This window comes from Bubalus bubalis, chromosome X, assembly GCF_019923935.1.
Source record: "Bubalus bubalis isolate 160015118507 breed Murrah chromosome X, NDDB_SH_1, whole genome shotgun sequence".
Taxonomy (NCBI): domain Eukaryota; kingdom Metazoa; phylum Chordata; class Mammalia; order Artiodactyla; family Bovidae; genus Bubalus; species Bubalus bubalis.
This window is the reverse complement of record NC_059181.1, coordinates 119,028,514-119,054,302: the sequence shown is the minus strand read 5'-3', so window position 1 is coordinate 119,054,302 and position 25,789 is coordinate 119,028,514. Positions and strand designations below refer to the sequence as shown.

The following is a 25,789-nucleotide window of genomic DNA, read 5'->3' as shown; positions in this document are numbered from 1 at the left end:
GTTACCGTAGGGCTCACAATCCGCGATTTTTAATTGTTTATTTATTTTTTTTTTCCCCTCCCTTTTATGTTGCCCTCTGTGCTTCCAAAGCTCGGCACAGATTCGGCTGTGAGAGGGTTTCCTGGTGTTTGGAAACTTCTCTCTTTTTAAGACTCCCTTCCCGGGACGGAACTCCGTCCCTCCCTCTTTTGTCTCTTTTTTTGTCTTTTATATTTTTTCCTACCTCCTTTCGAAGAGTTGGGCTGCTTTTCTGGGTGCCTGATGTCCTCTGCCGGCATTCAGAAGTTGTTTTGTGGAATTTACTCGACGTTTAAATGCTCTTTTGATGAATTTGTGGGGGAGAAAGTGTTCTCCCCGTCCTACTCCTCCGCCATCTTGGCTCCTCCTCTATTGCTATGTTATTGACATCTAACACTTTGTAAGTTTAAGGTATACAATGTGATGTTTTAATATATGCATATGATGTGAAATGATTACCACCAAATAAGGCTAGTTAACACAGTCGTCACCTCACATAGCTACCTTTTTTTGTGTGTGTGGTGAGGACTTTTCAGATTTAATCTTTTAACAATTTTCATGTATTCTATGTAGTATTGTTAACTATAGTCATCATGCTACACATTAGATAGGCAAGAAATCATTCGTCTTATAACTGGAAGTTTGTACCCTTTGACCACCTTTACTCATTTCTTCCTCCTGGCCTCTCCAAAAACCACGAATCTACTGTCTGTTTCTATGAGTTTGGGTTTTTCTTTTTTCTCAGATTATACATATAAATGAGATCATAGAATATTTGTCTTTCTCCGTGTGACTTCATTAAGCATAGTGTCCTCCAAGCCCATTCGTATAATCACAAATGGCAGGATTTCCTTGTTTTTATTGCTTAATAATATTCCACTTTGTGTGTATATGCACACATGCGTACACACATACACACACACTGCAGTTTCTTTACCATTCACCTGTCAATGGACACATAAATATTCTCCATGTCTTGGCTATTGTGAATATTGTTGCAGTGAATATGGAGGTACAGCCATCTCTTCAAGACAGTAATTTCATTTCCTTCAGATATATACAGAGAAGTGGGATGGCTGGATTATATGGCAGTTCCAGTGTTAATTTTTTGAGAAACCTCCACACTGTTTTCCAAAGTGGTTGTACTAATTTACATTTCCTTCGGCAGTGTACAAAGATTCTCTTTTCTCCACATCTTTGCCAGCATTTGTTATGACTTGTCTTTTTATAATAGACTTTCTAACAGATTTGCGAGGATATCTTATCATGGTTTTGACTTGCATTTCTCTGATTATTAGTGATGTTGAGCACCTTTTCATGTATTGGTTGGCCATATGTATATATTCTTTGGAAAAATGGCTATTCAGATTCTTTGCCCATTTTAAAATCTTATTATTTGTTTTATTGCTGTTAAGTTTGATCAGTGTTTTATATATTTTGGATATTAACCCCTTATCAGATAGATGGTTTGCAAATTTTTTTCCCATCCTGTAAGTTGTCTTTTCATTTTGTTGATTATTTCCTTTGCTGGACAGTAGCTTTTATTTTGCTGTAGTCCTACATGGTGAGTTTTGCTTTTGTTGAAAGTAAAAACTGAAATAGCATAGTAGAAACTATTCATGAAGGCTGAAGGAAAATTTCATTTTGGAGATTGCTTTGTCACAATGTAAGAAGTCTAATGAAGGAGTGTCCAAGATGCCGGAGTAGGAAGAACTTTAGCTCACGTCCTTCCATGAAATTTATACTACTTAGAGAGCTTCCATTGAAAAGAAAGACCTACAGAAGGCAGAAAATTTCTACAATGAAATTTACAAAGAAGGAACCACAAAGAATTGGGTAGGAGGGCCAGATATGTGGTATAGTTCAGACCAATAACTCCCTGAGCAGGAAACTCACAAAGGGGAGATTAATTACAACTGCAGAGGTTCTCCCAAAGGAGGAAGGTGTCCAAGCTCTACAACAGGCTCCCCACCCTGGGGGTTCTGTGCCAGGAAGACAAGCCTCTAGAACATTTGGCTTGGAAGACCACAGGGCTTAGTTTCAGGACAGCCAGAGGCCTGGAGAAAATAGAAACTTCTCTCTTAAAGGGTGCACACAAAAGCTCACATGTTTCAGGACCCAAGGAAGAAGCAATAATTTGGGATGAGCTTGGGTCAGCCCTACCTGTTGACCTTGGGAAAGCCTCCCAGGGAGGCAGGAGGCAACTGGAGCTCACCAAGGAGACACAGACACTGGCAGCATCCATTTTGGGGAGGTTGTTCTACCACAAAGACACTGGTACTGGCAAATATCATTTTGGAATCCTTCTAGCTTATTCACACTTGGACTTACCAGCCTGTTGGCACCAGTACTCAGACAACTCAGGACAAGCAGCTGGCCAGGTGGTGACACAGCCTTACCCACCAACAGGCGGGCTGCCTTAAGACCCTTGAACCTCCAGCCATCCCAGGACTAGGTCCCCTATACCAGGGAGCCTTGGAACCTTCCCCACACCTTCAGGGCCCTGCAGCCAGCCTTTTACACCCTGTCCTGCCTAGCAGCACTCTTCCTGGAGCATTCTATGGATGGAGGAGCCTAGTGGGCTATAGTCCTGGAGGTGGCAAAAAGATGACTGAATGCACACACATACCCCTGTCAACCAGCAGGCCAGCACCAACCCCTGAAGAGCCACAGTTCTGGAGCCAGAGACCACAGCATACTATACATAGAAAATCCTAAAGACACCACCCTAAAAACTACCTGACATCATCAATAAAATAGGATTCAAAATTAGTAGTCAGCAATCTGTTGTGTTTCTATATACTAACAATGAACTGTGAGAAAGAGAAATTTGCCAGTGCAGGAAAATGAATAAAATATCTAAGGGTAAATGTAACCAGGGGGTAAAAGACTTGTCCTTGGAAAACTGGAGTAACAGGCAAGTTTGGCCCTGGAGTACAAAATGAAGCAAGGCAAAGGCTAACAGAGTTTTGCCAAGAAAATGCATGGTCAAAGCAAACACCCTCTTCCAACAATGCAAGAGATGACTCTACACGTGGACATCACCAGATGGTCAATACCCAAATCAGATTGATCATATTCTTTGCAGCCAAAGATGGAGAATATCTATAGAGTGAGCAGAAACAAGACCGGGAGCTGACTGTGGATCAGATCATGACATCCTTATAGCAAAATTCAGACTTAAATGGAAGAAAGTGGGGAAAACCACTAGACCATTCAGATATGAATGAAATCAAATCCCTTTTGATTATACAGTGGAAGTGACAAATAGATTCAAGGGATTAGATCTGATAGAGTGCATGAAGAACTATGGATGGAGGTTTGTAACAATGTACAGGAGGCTGTGATCAAAACCATCCCCATGGATAAGAAATGCAAAAAGGCAAAATGATTGTCTGAGGAGGCCTTAGAAATAGCTGAGAAAAGAAGAGAAGTATCAGGCTAAGGAGATAAGGAAAGATATATTCATCTGAATGCAGAGTTGCAAAGAATAACAAGGAGCGATAAGAAAGCTATCCTAAGTGATCAATGCAGAAAAAGAGAGGAAAGCAATAGAATGGGAAAGCCTAGAGATCTCTTCAAGAAAATCAGAGATACCAAGGGAATATTTCATGCAAAGATGGGCACATCAAAAGACAGAAACAGTATGGACCTACAGAAGCAAGAGGTATTAAGAAGAGGTGGCAAGAATACACAGAGAGAGCTATACAAAAGAGGTCTTAATGACCCAGATAACCACGATGGTGTGATCACTCACCTATAGCCAGACATCCTGGAATGTGAAGTCAAGTGGGCCTTAGGAAGCATCGCTTTGAACAATGCTAGTGGAGGTGATGGAATTCCAGCTGAGCTATTTCAAATCCCAAAAGATGTTGCTGTGAAAGTGCCGCACTCAATATGCCAGCCAATTTGGAAAATTGAGCAGTGGCCACAGGAATGGAAAAGGTCAGTTTTCATTCAAATCCCAAAGTAACGGGGTGTCAAAGAACGTTCAAACTTCAGCACAGTTGCACTCATCTCACACACTACCAAAGTAATGCTGAAAGCATTGCAGGAAGGGCGACTCCTTCCAGGGCCCGAAAGTGGACTCTTGTCTAACACTCGGAAATGAACTGTGTGAGGAAGCAAATGTGCTGACAAAGCAAACGATTTTATTGGAAAGGGCGCCTGGGCGGAGAGTAGTAGGTAAGGGAACCCAGGAGAATTTCTCTGCCACAGTCTTCTGTTTTCTGGTGATGGGATTAGCTTCTGGGTTGTCTTTAGCCAATCATTCTGACTGTCAACTACAAATTGCACTTCCCAGTGCAATTGCATTGCATTGCCAGTGACTGAACAGCAAAGGCATTTGCCATCTGCCTCTGTGGAGACTGAAGACCATGCTGCTGTAGCTATTGACCTTCAGCAACCCCTGAGGGAGTTCAGGGTGGAGTGAGGCACTCTGTGCTCCAGGGAATCTGGTGGGACAGGTCTTTAGATAGTTGGATGTTTTTAGGAACAAATTTTACCCTCTTAGTCCTTGCATCTCCTCATATCTAGAGAAGCACTAACTTCCTTCATGGTGACATCAGACCCTCATGACTAACAAAAAACCTTTTGCAAATTGAGTGCTTCATGGCATTGAACTCCCCCTTCACCAAAACCTTATATATTGACTTTCTCCCACTGCCACTTTGGAGCAGTCTTTTCAGAGCTATTTGAGATGCTGCCTCTCGGGCTGCAGTCTGCATTTTGCCCCAAATAAAACTTTCAACTCTCAAGTTGTACATCTTTTTATTTTAGTCGACAGTTATGGTGACCACGAAGGGACCCAGAGTGGACTTCCTTTCTTCGACTGGACTCCATGAGGAACCAGAACTTTGGTACCAGCAGTGGCCCCTTGTGCCCATCCACATCCTTGGGGAGTGCAGACGAATTTGAGTAAGTGTCTCCTGGTTCTTGAATCTCCCATATTGGTTGAGATTCTGAGTTTTATTTGGCGGTGGAGCAGGTTACCTGCCACCTCCTAGCAGGAACATACTGGTGGGGAGGGGGGCACGACTTGGGTGAAACATCCAAGGACTACCCATTTATGGTCTAGACAGTGAGTGGGACTCGGTAGAAAGATACAGAGGAATTCCCACCCAGTCAAAAGATACTGGGTGGGGGGCCGGCTGAAAGATGCCAGGAGAATTGCCAACCCACTGGAAAGGTACTGAGTAGGGGGGTCTTGATTGGAAAAAATCAAGGAATACCCGGGTCTTGGCTGAAAGATGCTCAGGACACTCCATTGTAGGGGACTGTATGGTCTTGGCTGAGTGGTTAAGTAAGAGGCTGATCTGACACATTCCCTCAGTTTGACTGCCTTTATAGAATTTGTCAGGATAAAAGTGAGGAAAATACATGAGAGCTTTGCTCTGAAGAAAAAAGACAAGACTCCTCTTGGTCAGTTTTGGTTTTCTCACGTGACTGAGAAATTTATGGGAGTAGTTCAGGCCTACTCCTCATACCATGCAGTGGTCCCATAGGGAAATCCACACATTAATTAAAACACTTGCTCATCCAGGGGTCACACATGAGAACTGGCCATTCAGCGACGGGAGCAGACATGGTGGTCTTAGATTGCTGGAGGCAGAATCTGAGACACATTAGACAAGCTGAAACGAGTCTGGGGTGACTCTTGGAGAAGTTAAGCTCACAAGAAGCACATGGGCCCACTACACAAGTTCACTAGTGAGTTTCTCCCTGACAAAATCAGCTTAAAATGGGAAGCAGAATCTCTCAAAAACAGAAACAAAGGGGTGTCAGAAAGACCAGCCTCTGACTAACACTCTATCCAGATTCATGTACAATACATACGGAGCACTAGTTAATTGGAGAAATTATACTGGAGGAGATCTCAAACTAAAATGGTCAAATTGGGGTTCTTTTGATATTCCAAAATTGATTTTTTTTTTTTGCATGCACAGTTTGAAAAGTTCAATGTGCTTACTTTGACTGGTATCTAGAAGCTTCTAAAACAGGAAATGATAGAGTAACTTCTTCACAGAAAATCAACAAATTTATATTAAAAAAAAAGAAATTGCGTGAAATTACATCAAAACTAAAAAAGACTGCTAGCACTGACTTTGCCAGGTCTCAGGTCTAGTCGAACTGGGACGTCACATTTGACATTTATGCCATTTGGTTTTTGATTTCTGGGCATCACTTTACCACCTTTTGAGGGCACTCTTGCCACTTGGTTTTTGATTTCTGGGCATGTCTTTGCCTTTTGTTTCATTTGGAGTGTGACTCCTGGCTGGTGAAATTCTGCTTCAGTTTGATTTTGTTCTTTTAGTTTGAGTGCACAGACATCTGGTATAAACTGCTTGAGCTAATGTAGGAATTGCTCACTGTAAGGTTCCACACTCCACCTGGGAACCCCTTGGGAAAAAACTTTTTTTGACTGGTCAATCTATAGCTATGATCCAGTGACAAAAAAGATGGCCTGCAATACTAGATCTCTATTGACATAGGATAGGAAAATGGACTGAAGTTCCCTAATGTCCAGGACTTTCTCCTGTAATCAGCAGCCTGGGGCTGATCAAACTAAGACCCCCTACTTCCCCAGAGGGACAATCTCTTCTGGGACCAATCTGCCCTTGTTATCAGGGCCAAGTTGAGCACTATCTGGTCTAAATTTTGGCTATAAAACTATGGTCACACACACACACACACACACAAACGATTTTTGACAATGTGGTCACAATATTCTTTAGACTCCAGAGGAAGCTTGGAGGAAAAATTCTCTCTTTAAGAATTCTTGCCCTGAGGAAATAACTCCTCCTATACCTTTAGACCAGAATTCCAAGGATCACTTATCTAGAACATATCTAATTCCTGAAACCAAAAGGAAAAAAAAAAATAGGGAACAAAACCTTTTAAAATCTTATTCCAACCATTTTTATTCATAACTAAGTTTGGAAAACAAAGCTATAGGATCTCATATGTCTATTTGGATATATGTATGTCTCAGTGTGTGTCTTATATATATATATATATACACATATATATATAATATTGCTGATTGCTGAGATTTGTTTATAAATGAGCTCTAACTTAATAGGCCTTAAAAAAAAAAAAGTAAGTGCTTACAAATCAAATAATTCTCAATACAAGAGAAATTATCCTAACTGAATTTCAGGTTCATGTGAACTGGGAAATATTCAGTATTAAACACCTGATATTAATGTTTATTTGTTGATCTAAATAATGTAGACATCTCTAAGAGTACTTAACATTAAGCAGAATATTTTCATTGTACCTAGGTTTAACATAAGTTAAATATTATTATATCTGTTACAAGTTTGTCAGCAAGGAAATAACCTTGCTGAGTGAAGAAGCTTCTAAAAAATGTAAATGAGCTATGAGCCTTTAGTCAACTCTATTAAGAATAATTATGCTTTAGGAATGTCTGTCTAAAATAGTCTATCCAGATTGGGGTAACTTGAACTTCTAAGGGTTCTGCTAAACTAAATGTTGGAAGCTTAAGTCATTTCCAAATAAAATAAGGTTTTGAAACATTTATTACTAAACACTCTTACAGAGAAACTAAAGAGATTTGGGGTTAAAAAGAAGCGATCTTTGGTGCCATCCTAAAATGAAGGTTTTAGAAATTATCACTTGTATTTATGCTCACCAATGTATAAAATGCTAATATAAAAGTCAGTTCTTGGTTGGTTAAAGGAAGTAGAAAGTGTGTTTTTGGTAAAGAAGGTATGAGGAATGGAATTAAACTTTGTGACGGAAAAGGAAGCAAGCGTGACTTACAGGTGGCTTTTCAGGATGGAAGAACACAGTAATGGGTACAGAAAGTGATAAGGTTTGTGAAAAGTGAACCATGAGGAAAGAGTTTTGTATATGGTTAGGACTAAGTTTAAAATAAAGTTAATTAGGTTTACCTTTTAAGTAAAGTAAGCTGGTGCAAAAACTTGAATTTAGCTTTTCTCTCTGTTAAGAGGACACCATGTCTTCAGACATTCAACTGTCTTTGATAATCACTTCATGGCAAATAGATGGGGAAACAGTGGAAACAGTGGCTGACTTTATTTTTCTGGGCTCCAAAATCACTGCAGATGGTAGTTGCAGCCATGAAATTAAAACACGCTTATTCCTTGGAAAGAAAGTTATGACTATACTAGACAGCATATTAAAAAGTAGAGATATTACTTTGCCAACAAAGGTCCGTCTAGTCAAGGCTATGGGTTTTCCAGTGGTCATGTATGATGTGAGAGATGGACTATAAAGAAAGCTGAGTGCTGAAGAATTGATGTTTTTGAACTGCGGTGTTGGAGAAGACTCTCTTAAAAAAATAAATTTATTTATTTTAATTGGAGGCTAATTACTTTACAATATTGTATTGGTTTTGCCATACATCAACATGAATCTGCCACAGGTGTACACATGTTCCCCATCCTGAACCCCCCTCCCACCTCCCACCCCATACCATCCCTCTGGGTCAACCCAGTGCACCAGCCCTGAGCATTCTGTATCATGCATTGAACCTGGACTGGCAATTCGTTTCACATATGATATTATCCATGTTTCAATGCCATTCTCCCAAATAATCCCACCCTCTCCCTCTCCCACAGAGTCCAAAAGACTGTTCTATACATCTGTGTCTCTTTTGCTGTCTCGCATACAGGGTTATCGTTACCATCTTTCTATATTCCATATATATGCATTTTATATATGTGTGTGTGTGTGTGTGTTATATTCCATATATATGCATTAGTATACTGTATACTGTATTGGTGTATTGAACTGGTGTATTCTACTGTATTGGTGTATTGAACTACCTTTGATAATCACTTCATCACAAATAGATGGGGAAACAGTGGACACAGTGGCTGACTTTATTTTTCTGGGCTCCAAAATCACTGCAGATGGTGATTGCAGCCATGAAATTAAAAGATGCTTACTCCTTGGAAGGAAAGTTATGACCAACCTAGACAGCATATTAAAAAGCAGAGACATTACTTTGCCAACAAAGGTCCATCTAGTCAAGGCTATGGTTTTTCCAGTGGTCATGTATGGATGTGAGAGATGGACTATAAAGAAAGCTGAGCACAGAAGAATTGATGCTTTTGAACTGTGGTGTTGGAGAAGACTCTTTAGAGTCACTTGGACTGCTAGGAGATCCAACCAATCCATCCTAAAGGAGAGCAGTCCTAGGTGTTCATTGGAAGGACTGATGTTGAAGCTAAAACTCCAGTACTTTGGCCACCTGATGCGAAGAGCTGACTCATTTGAAACGACCCTGATGCTGGGAAAGATTGAGGGCAGGAGGAGAAGGGAATGACAGAGGTTGAGATGGGTGGATGGCATCACCGACTCAATGGACGTGGGTTTGAGTCAACTCCGGGAGTTTGTGATGGACAGGGAGGCCTGGTGCGCTGCAGTTCACGGGATCTCAAAGAGTTGGAGACGACTGAGCAACTGAACTGAACTGATAATAGATTTAAGTTTCTTATCTCTTAAATGATCTGTTCTGAAATCCCTTATTGTTACTTTGGCTAAGTTAATAGTATTGTTTCACACTGACCTATAATCCCATCTGACTGAGCGTTCTAAAACTTTTTGATATTTATTCACAAAACTTCCTAAATCATTCTAATGAAGATTTCTAGCTAACTTTGGGATGCTTCAGAGGGCCCCTGCAACATCCCAGAGAGAGATATTACACTAATTAAGTTCATTTTGTATATAGAGTTACATGGAGGGTATTGTCAAGTTAGCAATAAGTCTCGGGTTATATTGTATGGTAAATGTTATTAATATAGATACACTAGAAACTGTATAAAGTTCCTAAAATTCTGATATGTTTGGGTAAAATGTTACCAGGCATAATTCTAGTTACTATCTCAAAATATTGTCATAGCACTAACCACGTTTTACCCCTTCAAGATTTATAAAAAGGACTTTTGGATAAATACCAGTTTCTGAACTGTGTAAAAATTCTGATAGAAAACCTGATGACTTCACAAAGTTTAACAAAAAGACGGAATGAACTGGTGAATATGCTTATAACTTTTATGGTTTCTCTCTGAAAAATTACTGATTTGAATCTGTGTTTTCCAGGTGTAAAGAAACCTTCCCCTCAAATGAATTATGACAGTAATTTGGTAAAATTATATTTTATAAAACAAATTGAAACATTTAATATTTTCTCTCTATCTGAACCCTCCAGAGCTTGGAAACCCTTAGTTTCCAGTAAATTTATCAGATAAGTTAGGAAGATTATCTCAATAACAGGTACAGAAATCTCAAGGAATTTTGGAGACCTTGAGAAGGGAGGAGTTTACTTAGATCTGTTAGGCAAAATCTGTGATAAGCCTTTGGCATGACTTTCCTAGCCCTGAAAGCTCTTATTTTAAAAGTTCAGTCTGAGACTCTATAAAAGTCTCAGCAAAGCAAAGAAGTCTATGACCAATTATGGTTATATAAGTCATCAGGCCAAGTTTATTGAGAGCAGACCTATATTTACAAACAGGTCTCAATTTGGTTATAATTGGTAAAAATGACAGTGAGTTTAGGTAGAAAGAGATGTTTCAATGAATGTTAAATCCTAGTTTGTTGATGGAGGTCTGTATCTACTAAGACTCATTTTCTTGATGGTTCTTTGCTGTTAGGGTATATTAAAGTAAAATTGAATTATTAAAGGACACTCTAGGGTTGTTTCTGAAGCTTATCTCAGTAATCCGTCTTTAAATGAAGATCAGGTGCCTCACACATGACCTTCAATCAAGACTGGAAGAAGATATAATTCAAGGAACTGTCTCCAGCCTGGATGGAAGGACCTTTCCTTCAGGAACTCTTAACTAGCTCATGCCCAGTGAAATTGAAGGGAAATTGACTCCTGGGTTAACTCCCACTTCCAAAAGGCCCCTAAGCTGGACTGATCTATAGAGAGGCCTGCTGACCTCAAACTCACCTTAAAACAGTGCTCAAACAGAGGAAACTATACTACACTAGGGAGAAGGAAATGGCAACTCACTCCAGTACTCTTGCCTGGAAAATCCCATGGATGGAGGAGCCTGGTAGGCTGCAGTCCATGGGGTTGCTAAGAGTCGGACACGACTGAGCGACTTCACTTTCACTTTTCACTTTCATGCATTGGAGAAGGAAATGGAAACCCACTCCAGTGTTCTTGCCTGGAGAATCCCAGGGACGGGGGAGCCTGGTGGGCTGCCATCTCTGGGGTCACACAGAGTCGGACACGACTGAAGTGACTCAGCAGTAGCACACTACACTAGGATGAGAAGAAAATGACATCAGAAGCAGACAGCTTGCCCAAGATGCTGAACTGACTTTTATGATCATTTATAATGTTTTCTTGATTCCTTGGACCTATGCCTATTAATCAAAATTTTCTATCATGGACACAATTCTATGCTAGTTTAAAACACAATCCAATTGTTCAGTTGTGGCCAGTTACCTGTGTCTAGTACTTCTGGATTACCTTGGTGGATTTCTGTTCTCTAGGGATACTCACTAGGAAATTTATTTTAGATAAGTGTTCAGTCCTGTTATATCTTCATGATATTACTAGATGGGATTCTCTCACCTGGCCAGTTAATAATACCTGCTGTGATCCTGGCCATAGATTTAAGATTTCTCTTAGGGTGATTTAAACTCAAAGGGAGTGATGAGCTAAGTCTCAATTAAAAAATTAACCTCTCATCTATGAAAAGGAAAAATCCCACAATTATGGGGTAGATCTACATGGTTAACAGCAGACTATGGTCATTTAAGTTTAAAAGCTCCTCTACTTTGGGAAGGGTTAAATCATATTAAAAATGATCAACCTGGTAATTATGAAACAAGGCTGGGTGCTTTATGAACTATGTCTATTATTACCCTTAGAGAGTGTGATTGGTATGGAACTCAGTGGATTTGTGGCACTAGTTTATGGCCTTCACATCTACAGGGATGGATACGAAGGTGTAGCCTGGGATTCCCAGGAATTTAAGGTCATACATGTTAACAAGTTAGAGGTAACCCTCACCAATCTAGCACTGGTATGATTTCAATGGGTCGAAGATCTGTATTCTACTGGTATGACCATTTAGCAGCTTGTGTGTGTGTGCCTTCAATGGGGTTGGAGGATTTAATTGACCATATTTAAGCCTTAACACACATGCACATAGCACAGCCAAGAGGAGCTACCCCACTTCCGAGGTCAGGGGCAGAAGCCAGGAGGACCCCATGTCCGAGGGGCGGCAGCCAAGAGGAGTTACCACATGTCCAAGGTCAGGGCAGCGGCAGAGAGTGCCAGGCTGCGATGGCACAGGAATGGCTGAGAGGAGCTACCCCACGTCCGAGGTCAGGGGCAGCGGCCGGGAGGAGCAACCCCAGGTCCAAAGAGTGGTGGCTGTGCGGGCACAGGAGGGCCTAGAGGAGCTATTCCATGTTCAAGGTCAGGAGCGGCAGCAGTGAGGAGATACCCCTTTTCCAAGGTAAGAGAAACCCAAGTAAGATGGTAGATGTTGCAAGAGGGCATCAAAGGGCAGACACACTGAAACCATAATCACAGAAAACTAGCCAATCTAATCACACTAGGACCACAGCCTTGTCTAACTCAATGAAACTAAGCCATGCCCGTGGGGCCACCCAAGATGGGAAGGTCATGGTGGAGAGGTCTGACAGTAAGTGGTCCACTGGAGAAGGGAATGGCAAACCACTTCAGTATTCTTGCTTTGAGAACCCCATGAACAGTATGAAAAGGCAAAATGATAGGATACTGAAAGAGGAACTCCCCAGGTCAGTAGGTGCCCAATATGTGACTGGAGATCAGTGGAGAAATAACTCCAGAAAGAATGAAGGGATGGAGCCTAAGCAAAAACAATACCCAGTTGTGGATATGACTGGTGATAGAAGCAAGGTCTGATGCTGTAAAGAGCAATATTGCATAGGAACCTGGAATGTCAGGTCCATGAATCAAGGCAAATTGGAAGTAGTCAAACAAGAGATGGCAAGAGTGAATGTCGACATTCTAGGAATCAGCGAACTGAAATGGACTGGAATGGGTGAATTTAACTCAGATGACCATTATATCTACTACTGCGGGCAGGAATCCCTCAGAAGAAATGGAGTAACCATCTTGGTCAACAAGAGTCTGAAATGCAGTACTTTTGAAATCTCAAAAACGACAGAATGATCTCTGTTCATTTCCAAGGCAAACCATTCAATATCACAGTAATCCAAGTCTATGCCCCAACCAGTAATGCTGAAGAAGCTGAAGTTGAAGGGTTCTATGAAGACCTACAACACCTTTTAGAACTAACACCCAAAAAAGATGTCCTTTGCGTTATAGGGGACTGGAATGCAAAAGTAGGAAGTCAAGAAACACCTGGAGTAACAGGCAATTTTGGCCTTGGAATACGGAATGAAGCAGGGCAAGGACTAATAGAGTTTTGCCAAGAAAATGCACTGGTCATAGCAAACACCCTCGTCCAACAACACAAGAGAAGACTCTACACATGGACATCATCAGATGGTTAACACTGAAATCAAATTGATTATATTCTTTGCAGCCAAAGATGGAGAAGCTCTATACAGTCAACAAAAACAAGACTGGGAGCTGACTGTGGCTCAGATCATGAACACTTTATTGCCAAATTCAGACTTAAATTGAAGAAAGTAGGGAAAACCACTAGACCATTTAGGTCAGGTATGACCTAAATCAAATCCCTTATGATTATACAGTGAAAGTGAGAAATAGATTTAAGGGACTAGATCTGATAGATAGAGTGTCTGATGAAATATGGACGAAGGTTCATGACATTGTACAGGAGACAGGGATCAAGACCATCCCCATGGAAAAGAAATGCAAAAAAGCAAAATGGCTGTCTGGGGAGGCCTTACAAATAGCTGTGAAAAGAAGAGAAGTGAAAAGCAAAGGAGAAAAGGAAAGATATAGGCATCTGAATGCAGAGTTCCAAAGAATAGCAAGGAGAGATAAGAAAGCCTTCCTCAGTGATCAATGCAAAGAAATAGAGGAAAACATCAGAATGGGAAAGACTAGAGATCTCTTCAAGAAAATTAGAGATACCAAGGGAACATTTCATGCAAGAATGGGCTCGATAAAGGACAGAAATGGAATGGACCTAACAGAAGCAGAAGACATTAAGAAGAGGTGGCAATAATACACAGAAGAACTGTACAAAAAAGATGTTCAAGACTAAGATAATCACGATGGTGTGATCACTCACCTAGAGCCAGACATCCTAGAATGTGAAGTCAAGCAGGCCTTAGAAAGCATCACTACGAACAAAGCTAGTGGAGGTGATGGAATTCCAGTTGAGCTATTTCAAATCCTGAAAGATGATGCTGTGAAAGTGCCGCACTCAATATGCCAGCAAATTTGGAAAACTCAGCAGTGGCCGCAGGACTGGAAAAGGTCAGTTTTCATTCCAATTCCAAAGAAAGGCAATGCCAAAGAATGCTCAAACTACCAGGCAACTGCACTCATCTCACACGCTAGTAAAGTAATGCTCAAAATTCTCCAAGCCAGGCTTCAGAAATACATGAACTGTGAACTTCCAGATGTGCAAGCTGGTTTTAGAAAAGGCAGAGGAACCTGAGATCAAATTGTCAACATCTGCTGTATCATCGAAAAACCAAGAGAGTTCCATAAAAGCATCTATTTCTGCTTTATTGACTATGCCAAAGCCTTTGACTGTGTGGATCACAATAAACTGTGGAAAATTCTGAAAGAGATGGGAATACCAGACCACCTGACCTGCCTCTTGAGAAATCTGTATGCAGGTCAGGAAGCAACAGTAGAACTGGACATGGAACAACAGACTGGTTCCAAATAGGAAAAGGAGTACGTTAGGGCTGTATATTGTCACCCGGCTTATTTAACTTATATGCAGAGTACATCATGAGAAACATTAGGCTGGAAGAAGCACAAGCTAGAACAAGATGGCTGGGAGAAATATCAATAACTTCAGATATGCAGATGACACCACCCTTATGGCAGAAAGTGATGAGGAACTAAACCCTCTTGATGAAAGTGAAAGTGGAGAGTGAAAAGGTTGACTTAAAGCTCAACATTCAGAAAACGAAGATCATGGCATCTGTCCCATCACTTCATGGGAAATTGATGGGGAAACAGTGGAAACAGTGTCAGACTTTATTTTTTTGGGCTCCAAAATCACTGCAGATGGTGACTGCAGCCATGAAATTAAAAGAGGCTTACTCCTTGGAAGGAAAGTTACGGCCAACATAGACAGCATATTGAAAAGTAGAGACATTACTTTGCCAACAAAGGTCCGTCTAGTCAAGGCTATGGTTTTTCCAGTGGTCATGTATGGATGTGAAAGTTGGACTGTGAAGAAAGCTGAGCACTGAAGAATTGATGCTTTTGAACTGTAGTGTTGGCTAAGACTCTTGAGAGTCCCTTGGACCGCAAGGAGATCCAACCAGTCCATTCTGAAGGGGATCAGCCCTGAGATTTCTTTGGAAGGAATGATGCTAAAGCTGAAACTCCAGTACTTTGGCCACCTCATATGAAGAGTTGACTCACTGGAAAAGACTCTGATGCTGGGAGGGACTGGGGGCAGGGGGAGAAGGGGACGACAGAGGATGAGATGGGTGGATGTCATCACTGTCTCGATGGATGTGAGTCTGAGTGAACTCCGGGAGTTGGTGATGGACAGGAAGGCCTGGCGTGCTGCGATTCATGGGGTTGCAAAGAGTCAGACATGACTGCCCGACTGAACTGAACTGAACTGAACTGATATAGGTTGCCCTTAAGGAGATATTTGGCTGAAGCTCTCAGAAAACTTTCTTCCTACTTCTAGTTCCCTTCCTTTGTTGCTTCTAATTCTTAGGAATTTCACGATGTGGCAGAGACTGGAGGATTTTGAGAGTCGATAAAACTGGAGACTTTTAAATATCTCTCATCTGGTGTAGCACTTCTCTGTGGCCACTTAAAGATCTGCCAACCAGGCACATGCCACCGTGAGCTAGCGTCCTCAACCCTGTTAGCCTGGTAAAATGTGGTCTTCTAGCTGAGTGAGCATTCCTTCAGCTCTTCATAGCCCCCTCTCCCCACAGGAGATAGAAGAGAGGATTTCTAAGTATCCCTTCAGCTACATGTTTCTATAATTTCTTTTTAAAAAATTTATGCCTTTAATTGGAGAATAATTATTTTACAATATTGTGATGGTTTTTGTCATATAGCAACATGAATCGGCCATAGGTATACTTGTGTCCCTTCCCTCCTGAACCCCCCTCCGAACTCCCACCCCACTCCATCCCTCCAGGTTGTCACAGAGCACCTGCTTTAGGTGCCCTGGCCCTGCCTCATACCTCAAACTCACACTGGCTATCAATTTTACATATGGTAATGTATATGTTTCAATGCTGTTCTCTCAAATCATCCCACCCTCTCTTTCTCCCACTGAGTCCAAAAGTCTGTCCTTTACATCTGTGTCTCCTTTGCTGCCCTGCATGTAGGATCATCAGTACCATCTTTCTAGATTCTTCATGTATGTGTTACTATACAGTATTTGTCTTTCTATTTCTGACTTACTTCACTCTATATAATAAACTCAAGGTTCACCCACCTCATTAGAACTGACTCAAATGCATTCCTTTTATAGCTGAGTAATATTCCATTGTGTATATAATTTCTTAAATTTTTTTTAAATTTTAAAAGTTCAATTTTTAAAAATTTTATTGAAGTAAAGTTGATTTACAATGTTGTGTACTTCCATGCTTATAGAATTTCATGTAGAAATATATGTTGGAAATGTTTGAAATCTGCATTTTTGCACTTTTTTTAAGGGATAGGTTTTTAGAAAGCACTTTATTGAATAAAGTGAAATTCAACCAGTCAAGGAGATCTAACCAGTCAATCCTAAAGGAAATCAGTCCTTAATATTCCTTGGAAGGACTGATACTGAAGCTGAAGCTCCAATACGTTGGCCACCTGATGCGAAGAACTGACTCATGAAAAGACTCTGATGCTAGGAAAGATTGAAGGCGGGAGGAGAAGGGGACGACAGAGAATGAGATGGTGGGATGGAATCACCCATTCGATGGACATGAGTTTGAGTAAGCTCCTGGATTTGGTGGTGGACAGGCAAGCCTGGTGTGCTGCAGTCCAAGGGGTCGCAAAGAGTTGGACAGGTCTGAGCGACCGAACTGAACTGTACTTACTGAATAAAAGGAGCAAAATATAATTAATTTCAGTTCCATTGTTATCGTTGTGTTAGTCACTCAGTCGTGTCCGACTCTCTGTGACCCCAGAGCTTCCCTGGTAGCTCAGATGGTAAAGAATCTGCCTGCAATGCTGGAGACCTCAGTTGGATCCCTGGGTCTGGAAGATCCCCTAGAGAAAGGAATGACTGCCTACTCCAGTATTCTTGCCTGGAGAATTCCGTCGATAGAGAAGTAAGGTGGGCTACAATCCACGGAGCCAGAAAGAGTTGGGCATGACTGAAGAACTAACGATTTTAGTTCCATAGACAGGAACAAGGAATGAGTTTTGGAGATGAAGGTAAGGAATGTGGATGAAAGGGAAACACAGCGCTGATGGTCTTAGAGGGAAGGACCACGTTTGAAACTGGCTTCACAGCGACCCCTGGTGGCCGGAAATGTAAGGAAGCCAAGGACTGACTGACATACAGCCCTGACACTTGCTGAACTGGGAAATATAAAATGGGAGCCAGACAGAAGAAAGGTATCATGACAGGTAAGACGATGCTGCAAAAAGGCTAGGAAATAGAGATTTAGAACCCTCTTACTTAAACCAGGACATTGCCAAGAAGTGTCAAAAACTATCCTTTGAAGTGAGACGGGTTATTTTAGGTATTAACTTGTGGAAGCTTTGACTGGTAAAAAAATTATTATTATTTTTTTCTTTTTTGCAAAATTTCTTCTCTAACTCAGGATACATGTTTTTTTTTTTGTCTTTTTTTTTTTTTTTGCATATTTTGTATTGGTTTTATGTGTGAAGCCCCATACTAATGCACCTAGAATTTTTCACGTTGAATGAGCTTCAAATATTCTGTAGACTCCTACTCTATAATTAAGTGTGGTTTAAAAAGCAACATACATACTCATGCTAATAACTTGTGTTTAAGATATCATTATCATTGGTTGTCACTGGCAGTTAGTCCTTTTTATTAGATATTAATATTCCCAGCCTTTAAAGTATTACAAGTCTTTAGCTTAAGAATGATAAAGAGAAGAGAGCTTAGATCATTTGGCTTTGCCTACCAAGACTTCGGTTGAATTTAAGCTGAAAAACTATGCAGTTTGACTTTGGCTATTTTCCAGGCTACTGATAGCCCAGATAAACTCCAAAATCATCTTACAATATGAAGCCAGATTACCCAATGAAATTTTAATTTTTAAAATATTTTTTGGAGATATAAATGGGAGGGCAATGGATAGTAGTTTAAATGAAACAACATTGGCCATGTAATGATAATTGTTGAATCTGAGCAATGTTTATATGGGTGTTCATTCATACTCCTACTTTTTTGTTTGAACTGTTTTTCATATGAAACCATAAAAATTTGATCAGAACTTTTGCTTCTATTTGTGAATTTTAAAAATACCAGGCTATCCCAGAACAATTCTAACCCTTTGCAGTTTATCTTTACAAAAAATGTAATACCAGTAGGAAATCAAGTCTGTAGCTACCACAATGCTTTTCAAATGCATTTTCTACCTCTTAAAACTTTTATATATTGTGCCATCTGTGAATTTCATGATGACCTTACAGACCCCACCAGGATACTACCAGTGGAGGAGGCAGAGGTTATGGGGAAGTCAGATCTGAATGAACTCAAGACATATTTATACGCTCCTGGTAAGTTAGGAGGATGGTCCAGATTGATTAAAAGTCAAGTAAGGACTTTGCTGATACCAGTGGACTGGGTGATCTGAGAATAAACAGATACCCCAGAAACTGGAAGTGAGAAGGCAGTACAGCATAATGAAAATTTGAACTTAAGTCAATCATAGATTCATATCTTGATTCAATCAATTGCTAGATGTGATCTTACTATATGTTACAGAGCATCAGTTAAGTCATATGGTAGTCCATATAATAGGGGACTGTTGGGGATTAAATAAAATATGTGAATGTGAGGAAAGTGTTAACACAGCAGGTCTGGTTGTTTGGTCCTTGTATGTCAAGGGAACTGGAAGCCATGATTTGACTATTGGTCAACCCAGGGGGAATGTTCTAATGTTAATTGGTTGATGATCATGTTTTGTTCACCTGATTGCTTGGCACAAACATCAACATTGATAATGTGCATCTGGTGTCATTGTTGGGATCCGGAGTTTCACTTGCCATGTCTGGTCATGGAGCATGATGTACCTATGGGACCTGTTCTCAATAAAAGCCTCGGATGCTGAGGCTTCCCTGGGCAGAGCCATGTTGCACACATGCCTCTAGTTTATTGCTAGAGAAGAGAGCATGTCCTAGGTGGCCCCAGAGGGGCAAGTACTCAAAAGCACATGTCCAACCTCTCTGATTCACCCGAAAAGACGTCTTTTTCCTGTTGCTCTTGGTTTGTATATTTTTGCTCTAATAAACCTCAGCCATGACTATAATCTGCTTTTGAGTCTTGTGAGTCCTTTTGCTAAATCAGTAAAATTGAGGGGAGGGTGGCCTTCCGATATCCCGGACATAAAGGGATTAGTACAATGTCTGGCAAGTAGTACACATCCAATGTATGCTAGCTATGGAATTTACTGACCCTGCTGAATGTGACAGGGGACTGACCTCACTGTACTAGAATATAGGCTGGGACTCCAGGATTTTGTCTGTTTTTCTGAACCATGCTCTTGGAAGTGGGCAGGGATAACCTCTCATCAGTGAGGAAGCTAGAAAATATAACTCCAAGGTTTTCCCCTGGCCCCCCAGCCCTCTGGATTCTAAGTAAGAAGGTACCCTGTGAAGAAAATGGGTAGATATCCAACCTCTATCTGGGCCATTCTGAGAATGCACAACAGGGCAAACTCTTTTTATCAATTTGAAGGGTAACAAAAAGAATCAAAAACCTTGAGAGTGGGGGCTGGAGCCTGGACCCTTACTTTGGTAGCAGTCATCAGAGGCAGTGGTATTAGAAATGAGTATTGGGACTTCCCTGGTGGTTCAGTGGCTAAAACTTCACACTCCCAATGCAGGGGGTCTGGGTTCTATCCCTGGTCAGAGAATCACATGCTGCAGCCAAGGGTTTGCATGCCACAACTAAGAACTGGCATGGTCAAATAAATATTTTTTAAAAAAGGAAATGACTATCAGGAATTTCCCCAATGCAGCCAGAATCAAGCACACAGAGCCATTTCCGCCACACACTGGGCACCACAGAAAGACAGTCTTAAACTGTGAGGACACTATGTCAAAATTTAAAAGATAGTTGGGTTGAGACTTCAATTGAGGGCTAATCCAATGGAAAGAGGAGCCCAGGGTACCCATCTTGCAATCCCTTTCTATATGTGTGTGTGTGTGTGTGTGTGACTGTGGTTCGCATTTAACCATGTGCCTGTGTCCAACTCTTTTCGACCTCATCGACTGTGGCCCTTCATGCTCCTTTGTCCATGGAATTTCCCAGGCAAGAGTACTGGAGTGGATTGCTATTTCTTCCTCCAAAGGATCTTCCCGACCCAGGGATCAAACCCACATCTCTTCCATTGGCAGGTGGATTCTTTACCACTGCACCAGCCGGGACACCCATCCAAGTGACCAGATCTACGTTGTTGTTCAGCCATCAAGTCGTGTCCAACTCTGTGCGACCCCATGGACTGCAGCAGGCTGGGTTTCCCTGTCCCTCACCATCTCCCAGAATTTGCCCAAGTAGATCTACGATACCTCCCAAAGAGATTTATACCTCTAAAATACAATAATAATTACAACAGAATCAGTTGTTGTCACACATTTATTTACTATTTTTCAAGTAAATTGCCTCGAGATGGATATAGGTCTAATCTCAATAGTGATACCAAGTGGAGTTTTCCTCTACCAGGTTCTTAAATATGGTGAGCATATAATAGTTCAGAGAAGCTTGCTTCTTCTGCATGGGTGGTCTTTCTTTTGATCCCTTAATTATTTCGGGAGTTTTTATAGATGTCTTCCTTGCATTTTATATTGCAGAATATAATCACCTCCCTGTCACTCTCACCATCACTGTTATATGTTGTGATATCACTGTCACTCATGTTGCCATACAGTGTGTTGTATTTGGATTGTTTCTTTTTATATGACTTGTAAAAGTGCTTCAATTCGCGTGAAAACAGTGGAACCGGAACATGCTTTTTATTTGCTTCTGAAACATGAGTGATGAATGGCTCAGAAACAGCTCTGCAAACAAGGCACTTTTCCTTGTAGCATCGACAAAACTTCACTGGTTGAGGCCTAGATAATATTTCTGCCCTACCTGCACTAGCTGGGCATTTTAGTTTAAGATATCTCTGGCATTTGGTCAGTTTATCTACACTTGATTGCTCAGGGAAGCTTTGATTCTTTGGATAGGGTAGAGGAGTTTTGGTTGGCTTGACCTGACACTGTAGACTTGGTGGCCAAGTTGGCTTGATGGCCTTCTCTGGATAGGATGGACTGACCTGACCGACTAGCTTATGGGCATGAGCCTGCCTATGTGCCTTTTTTGGACTGCATGTTCTATGCAACTTTTCCTTGGGGGGTGATCCTAACACTTTTTTGGGAGCTGATGGCTTGGATGGTTTTTTTTGACTCGAGGGCCTGACTGACTTTTCTGCACTTGAAGGAACTTTTCGTGGACTTGAGGGCCCAGATGACTTATCTATTCTGGATACCACAGATTGTCTTTCTGGATCGCCCAGACCAGCAGTCGGTGACTTGGAGTCAGTAAATGATATTTTAGTTGACCTGGATGCCTTGATGGTGATATCTTCTTTCTTGTCCCTGAAAATACAGAGGATTTGGAATATGACAATTTAAATCAGATGAGTAAGATTGCTGTTACCAGAAAATATGGGCTATTGTGTCAATTTAGACTTCTGGTCTTTTTGTGGCTCTAGCAGGAAAATTGAACACAGTAAGAATTGGAGTGTGGTGAAAACTATGACTCAGGTTACAGATTTGAACTCGTGTTGAATGCTTTTTCTTTTTCTTAATTTTGCTGTTTCAACCACAATGGATAACCATATAGTCTATATATGCAATGACACAAGCTTGTTTCAAATCTACTGTTGAGAGGGAGAGAGAGAATTTATCTAATCCAGAAATTATACTTTTTATAAAAAAGCCACAAGTTGATATGCAACTGAGGCACAAATGTCCCAACCTGTCACATAAAAAAGTCTTAGACCAAATTCATTGTTTTCCTATCATATTTACACCATCAAGGTTTGTAACCATACATATTAATCCTCACAAGCTAACTCTAAAACTGAAGGAATAGAACAGTGGTATATTTCAGTTACCAGTCCTTGGATTGGGAAATTTTTAGAGACCCAGTATATCAAGTGCCAGCCTAATCCTCCTATATTAAAGCCAGGGACTAGAATCACTGAACACAGTTGAAAATTTTTCATGTTATTACATCTCAAAATGATAGATTATCCAAAATTCGTTACTATCTTTGGAATGCAGAGACCCAACTCCTTCTCCCCTGAGAAGATTTTGATTCTGTCTTATTTAGATAGTCATTCCCTCTTTTCATAGACTCAACTTACAATGAAATTAGCAGCCTGGGGCTCAACTGAACCCTGAATAGGGGATAGTTTTGGCTAAAGTTGATAATGTACTTGAGATAATTTAAGAGCTTCATTTAAGTGAACATATCCAGCCCACAAGATGTTGGTAGCTCTTCTGAAGTCTAAAGTTAATGGTAAGTAACAAAACAACAGTGACCCCGCTTACGAGTGTGCACGCATGCGTGTGCAGGTACAGTTCCTCATGCGCGTGCACACCCACCTCCTCACCTCACCCCTACACCCCGCCACTTTGTATTTTTAGTTGAAAGGTGTAAGACTTAATGTTGCTGCTTTGGGGACTTCCTCGCTCTCACAGTTATAGAGTATAGTGAAGAACGCATACCTCCCCACAACCTTGTACTTTTATTCAAAGGTGTAAGACTTACTTGGCTGCTTTATGGGCTTCCTTGCTATCACAGCTATAGTGAAGAAAGCAGGTACACGTGACCATACAGCCAGTGATGAGGGTACCAATTACAATAATGAGTAGACGTCGCCGTAATTCCTGCAGTTTGGTCTGCTTGAATTCAGCATGTGTAGTTACTATGAAAGAACATGTATCATCAGAACATGTGCTTGGGAACCAAGTTTGCTTCCATTGTGATGGGGGTTTGTTACTGTAGATCCAAGTCAAATCTCATCATCAATTATGTCTTTAAGCATGATAACCACTGTCATTTTCCTCCCTCTATCACCTCCCCAGCCAGCCACAGTCTACAAGCCAAATCTGGGAGCTGTCTTTGGCTAATCAGTATAATTACCTAGGTTACCCCACATTGTGGCTTGTTCAACCCATTACCTAGGTATTTGAATGTGTGAATGCACTTGAGTGTTGATGTGTGTGTGAATGTGTATGGTGGGAAAAGGGATGGGACAAGAAAACACAGTTCTTGAAACCTACTATGTGTTAGGTACCATGCTAGATTCATGCACATAGAATTTTCTGGTATGGCTGGTGGGGGAGGGGCAGGGGTTGGTGGATTGGGTGGGGAAGGGGAATGAAAGGGGACAGTAAGGCTGTACTCTTCATGTTTCTGTTTGGAATTTTTACACAGAAGTAAAACTTTCAGGTGTTGTCCTAGAAATTCTCAAAGACCTACTCATAGTAAAGTAGAATAAACAGCAGATTTCTTACACACAGCTAGCTTGTCTAATTAAGTACTTGAATACATTTAACATAATAGATCATAATTTCTAGGTTTTAAGGTTAGGGACATACCTGCAGTAGCAGATCCATTGCTTTCATTTCTATCTAAACAACTATTTGTCCAAATTGATAAAAGGAGGACATAAATGAAGAGATTCATGTCCAGGACCTTGTCCTGTTTCCTCTCCCAAGGAAACTGCTGGATTTAAAATGGCTCAGCTTCTTTTAGGGGCCTATGACTTCATAATCACTCTATGTCATATCCTGACAGCATAATCTCACCATGGTGACACATGAGCTCCTGGGTACAAATATTATGAAAAGACTTTTAATCCTTTATTGCTCCATTACATCAAATATTCTACCAAATTTGAATCAAAAAGTTTGAGACATTATTAAGCACAGAAGGCAGAGAAAATGAGTTAGCTCTAGATACTGAAGAACTATTTTTCTTTATTAAATGTTAAGGAGGCACCTTACAGCCCTATAGTAGTTCTTAATGTGTTTTAGAGGTTAAATCATCCTGGGGTATAAGTTTGTAGGAATTTTTCTTATAAATATTAAGATTTTGAATATCCCTCAAGCTTTTTATTGAGCTGCTTTTAATGAGTACCCAAGATCATGGCATCCAGTCCCATCACTTCATGGGAAATAGATGGGGAAACAGTGGAAACTGTGTCCGAGTTTATTTTTTTGGGCTCCAAAATCACTGCAGATGGTGACTGCAGCCATGAAATTAAAAGACGCTTACTCCTTGGAAGGAAAGTTATGATCAACCTAGACAGCATATTAAAAAGCAGAGACATTACTTTGCCAACAAAGGTCTGTCTAGTCAAGGCTATGGTTTTTCCTGTGGTCATGTATGGATGTGAGAGTTGGACTGTGAAGAAGGCTGAATGCCAAAGAATTGATGCTTTTGAACTGTGGTGTTGGAGAAGACTCTTGAGAGTCCCTTGGACTGCAAGGAGATCCAACCAGTCCATTCTGAAGGAGATCAGCCCTGGGATTTCTTTGGAGGGAATGATGCTGAAGCTGAAACTTTTTGGCCACCTCATGTGAAGAGTTGACTCATTGGAAAAGACTCTGATGTTGGGAGGGATTTGGGGGAGGAGGAGACGGGGATGACAGAGGATGAGATGGCTGGATGGCCTCACTGACTCGATGGACGTGAGTCTGAGTGAACTCCGGGAGTTGGTGATGGACAGGGAGGCCTGGCGTGCTGCGATTCATGGGGTCGCAAAGAGTCGGACACGACTGAGTGAATGAACTGAACTGAACTGAACTGAACTAAAGACTTTCTGTCTAGTGAGTGACATGATAAGCTCTCCATTTTAGAAACCATCCCCCCACCCTGGCTCTTGTATGGGAACTAGATTGCTGGGGTTAAAGTAGTTTAGACAATTAGAAGGCTGTTATGTAGGTCCACCTGATAGAGAATGGTGGCTTGAAGCAGAGTGGTAAAGATGGAGAGTAATCAATGCACTGGAGGAGTCTTTTGATGTGGGTAGGACTTGAGGAAGGGCAGGCCATAGGGCATGAAGGAGAGAGAGGTAGCAAGGACGATTCATTGCTTCAACAAAAGCATGTTGGAGATCTATGTGACAGGAAGCTTTGTGTTAAGCATGAGCATTCAGACAGTCACAGTCCCTGCCTTTAAGAGTTGGAAATCTAAAGGGAGAGACAGACCCGTAAATAACCAATCACTAGGTTATGTAATGGGGCTTCCCTGGTAGCTCAGCTGGTGAAGAATCTGCCTATAATGCAGGAGAACCAGGTTTGATTCCTGGGTCAGGAAGATACCCCTGAGAAGGGATAGCTATCCATTCCAGTATTCTTGGGCTTCCCAGGTGGCTCAGATGGTAAAGAATCCACCTGTAATGTGGGAGACCTGGGTTCAAT

At 41.1% G+C, this 25,789-nt stretch overlaps 1 protein-coding gene and 1 long non-coding RNA gene across 2 annotated transcripts; one reads left to right on the top strand and one right to left on the bottom strand.

The window, feature by feature from the left end:
- Nucleotides 1–4,344: 4,344 nt before the first annotated feature.
- On the top strand, nucleotides 4,345–20,927 carry LOC123331771. The gene is made up of 2 exons (XR_006548541.2): nucleotides 4,345–4,935; nucleotides 20,708–20,927. It is a non-coding gene; the product is annotated as an uncharacterized LOC123331771 (long non-coding RNA).
- An 82-nt stretch (nucleotides 20,928–21,009) lies between these two features.
- On the bottom strand, nucleotides 21,010–24,071 carry LOC102398518 (uncharacterized protein CXorf66 homolog). The gene is made up of 3 exons (XM_025276607.3): nucleotides 23,963–24,071; nucleotides 23,130–23,286; nucleotides 21,010–21,949 (listed from the first exon to the last, which is right to left on the bottom strand). The coding sequence occupies exons 1-3, from the start codon at nucleotides 24,048–24,050 to the stop codon at nucleotides 21,109–21,111; spliced, it is 1,086 nt and encodes a 361-aa protein (XP_025132392.2). The 5' UTR covers nucleotides 24,051–24,071; the 3' UTR covers nucleotides 21,010–21,108.
- Between the last annotated feature and the right edge of the window lie 1,718 nt (nucleotides 24,072–25,789).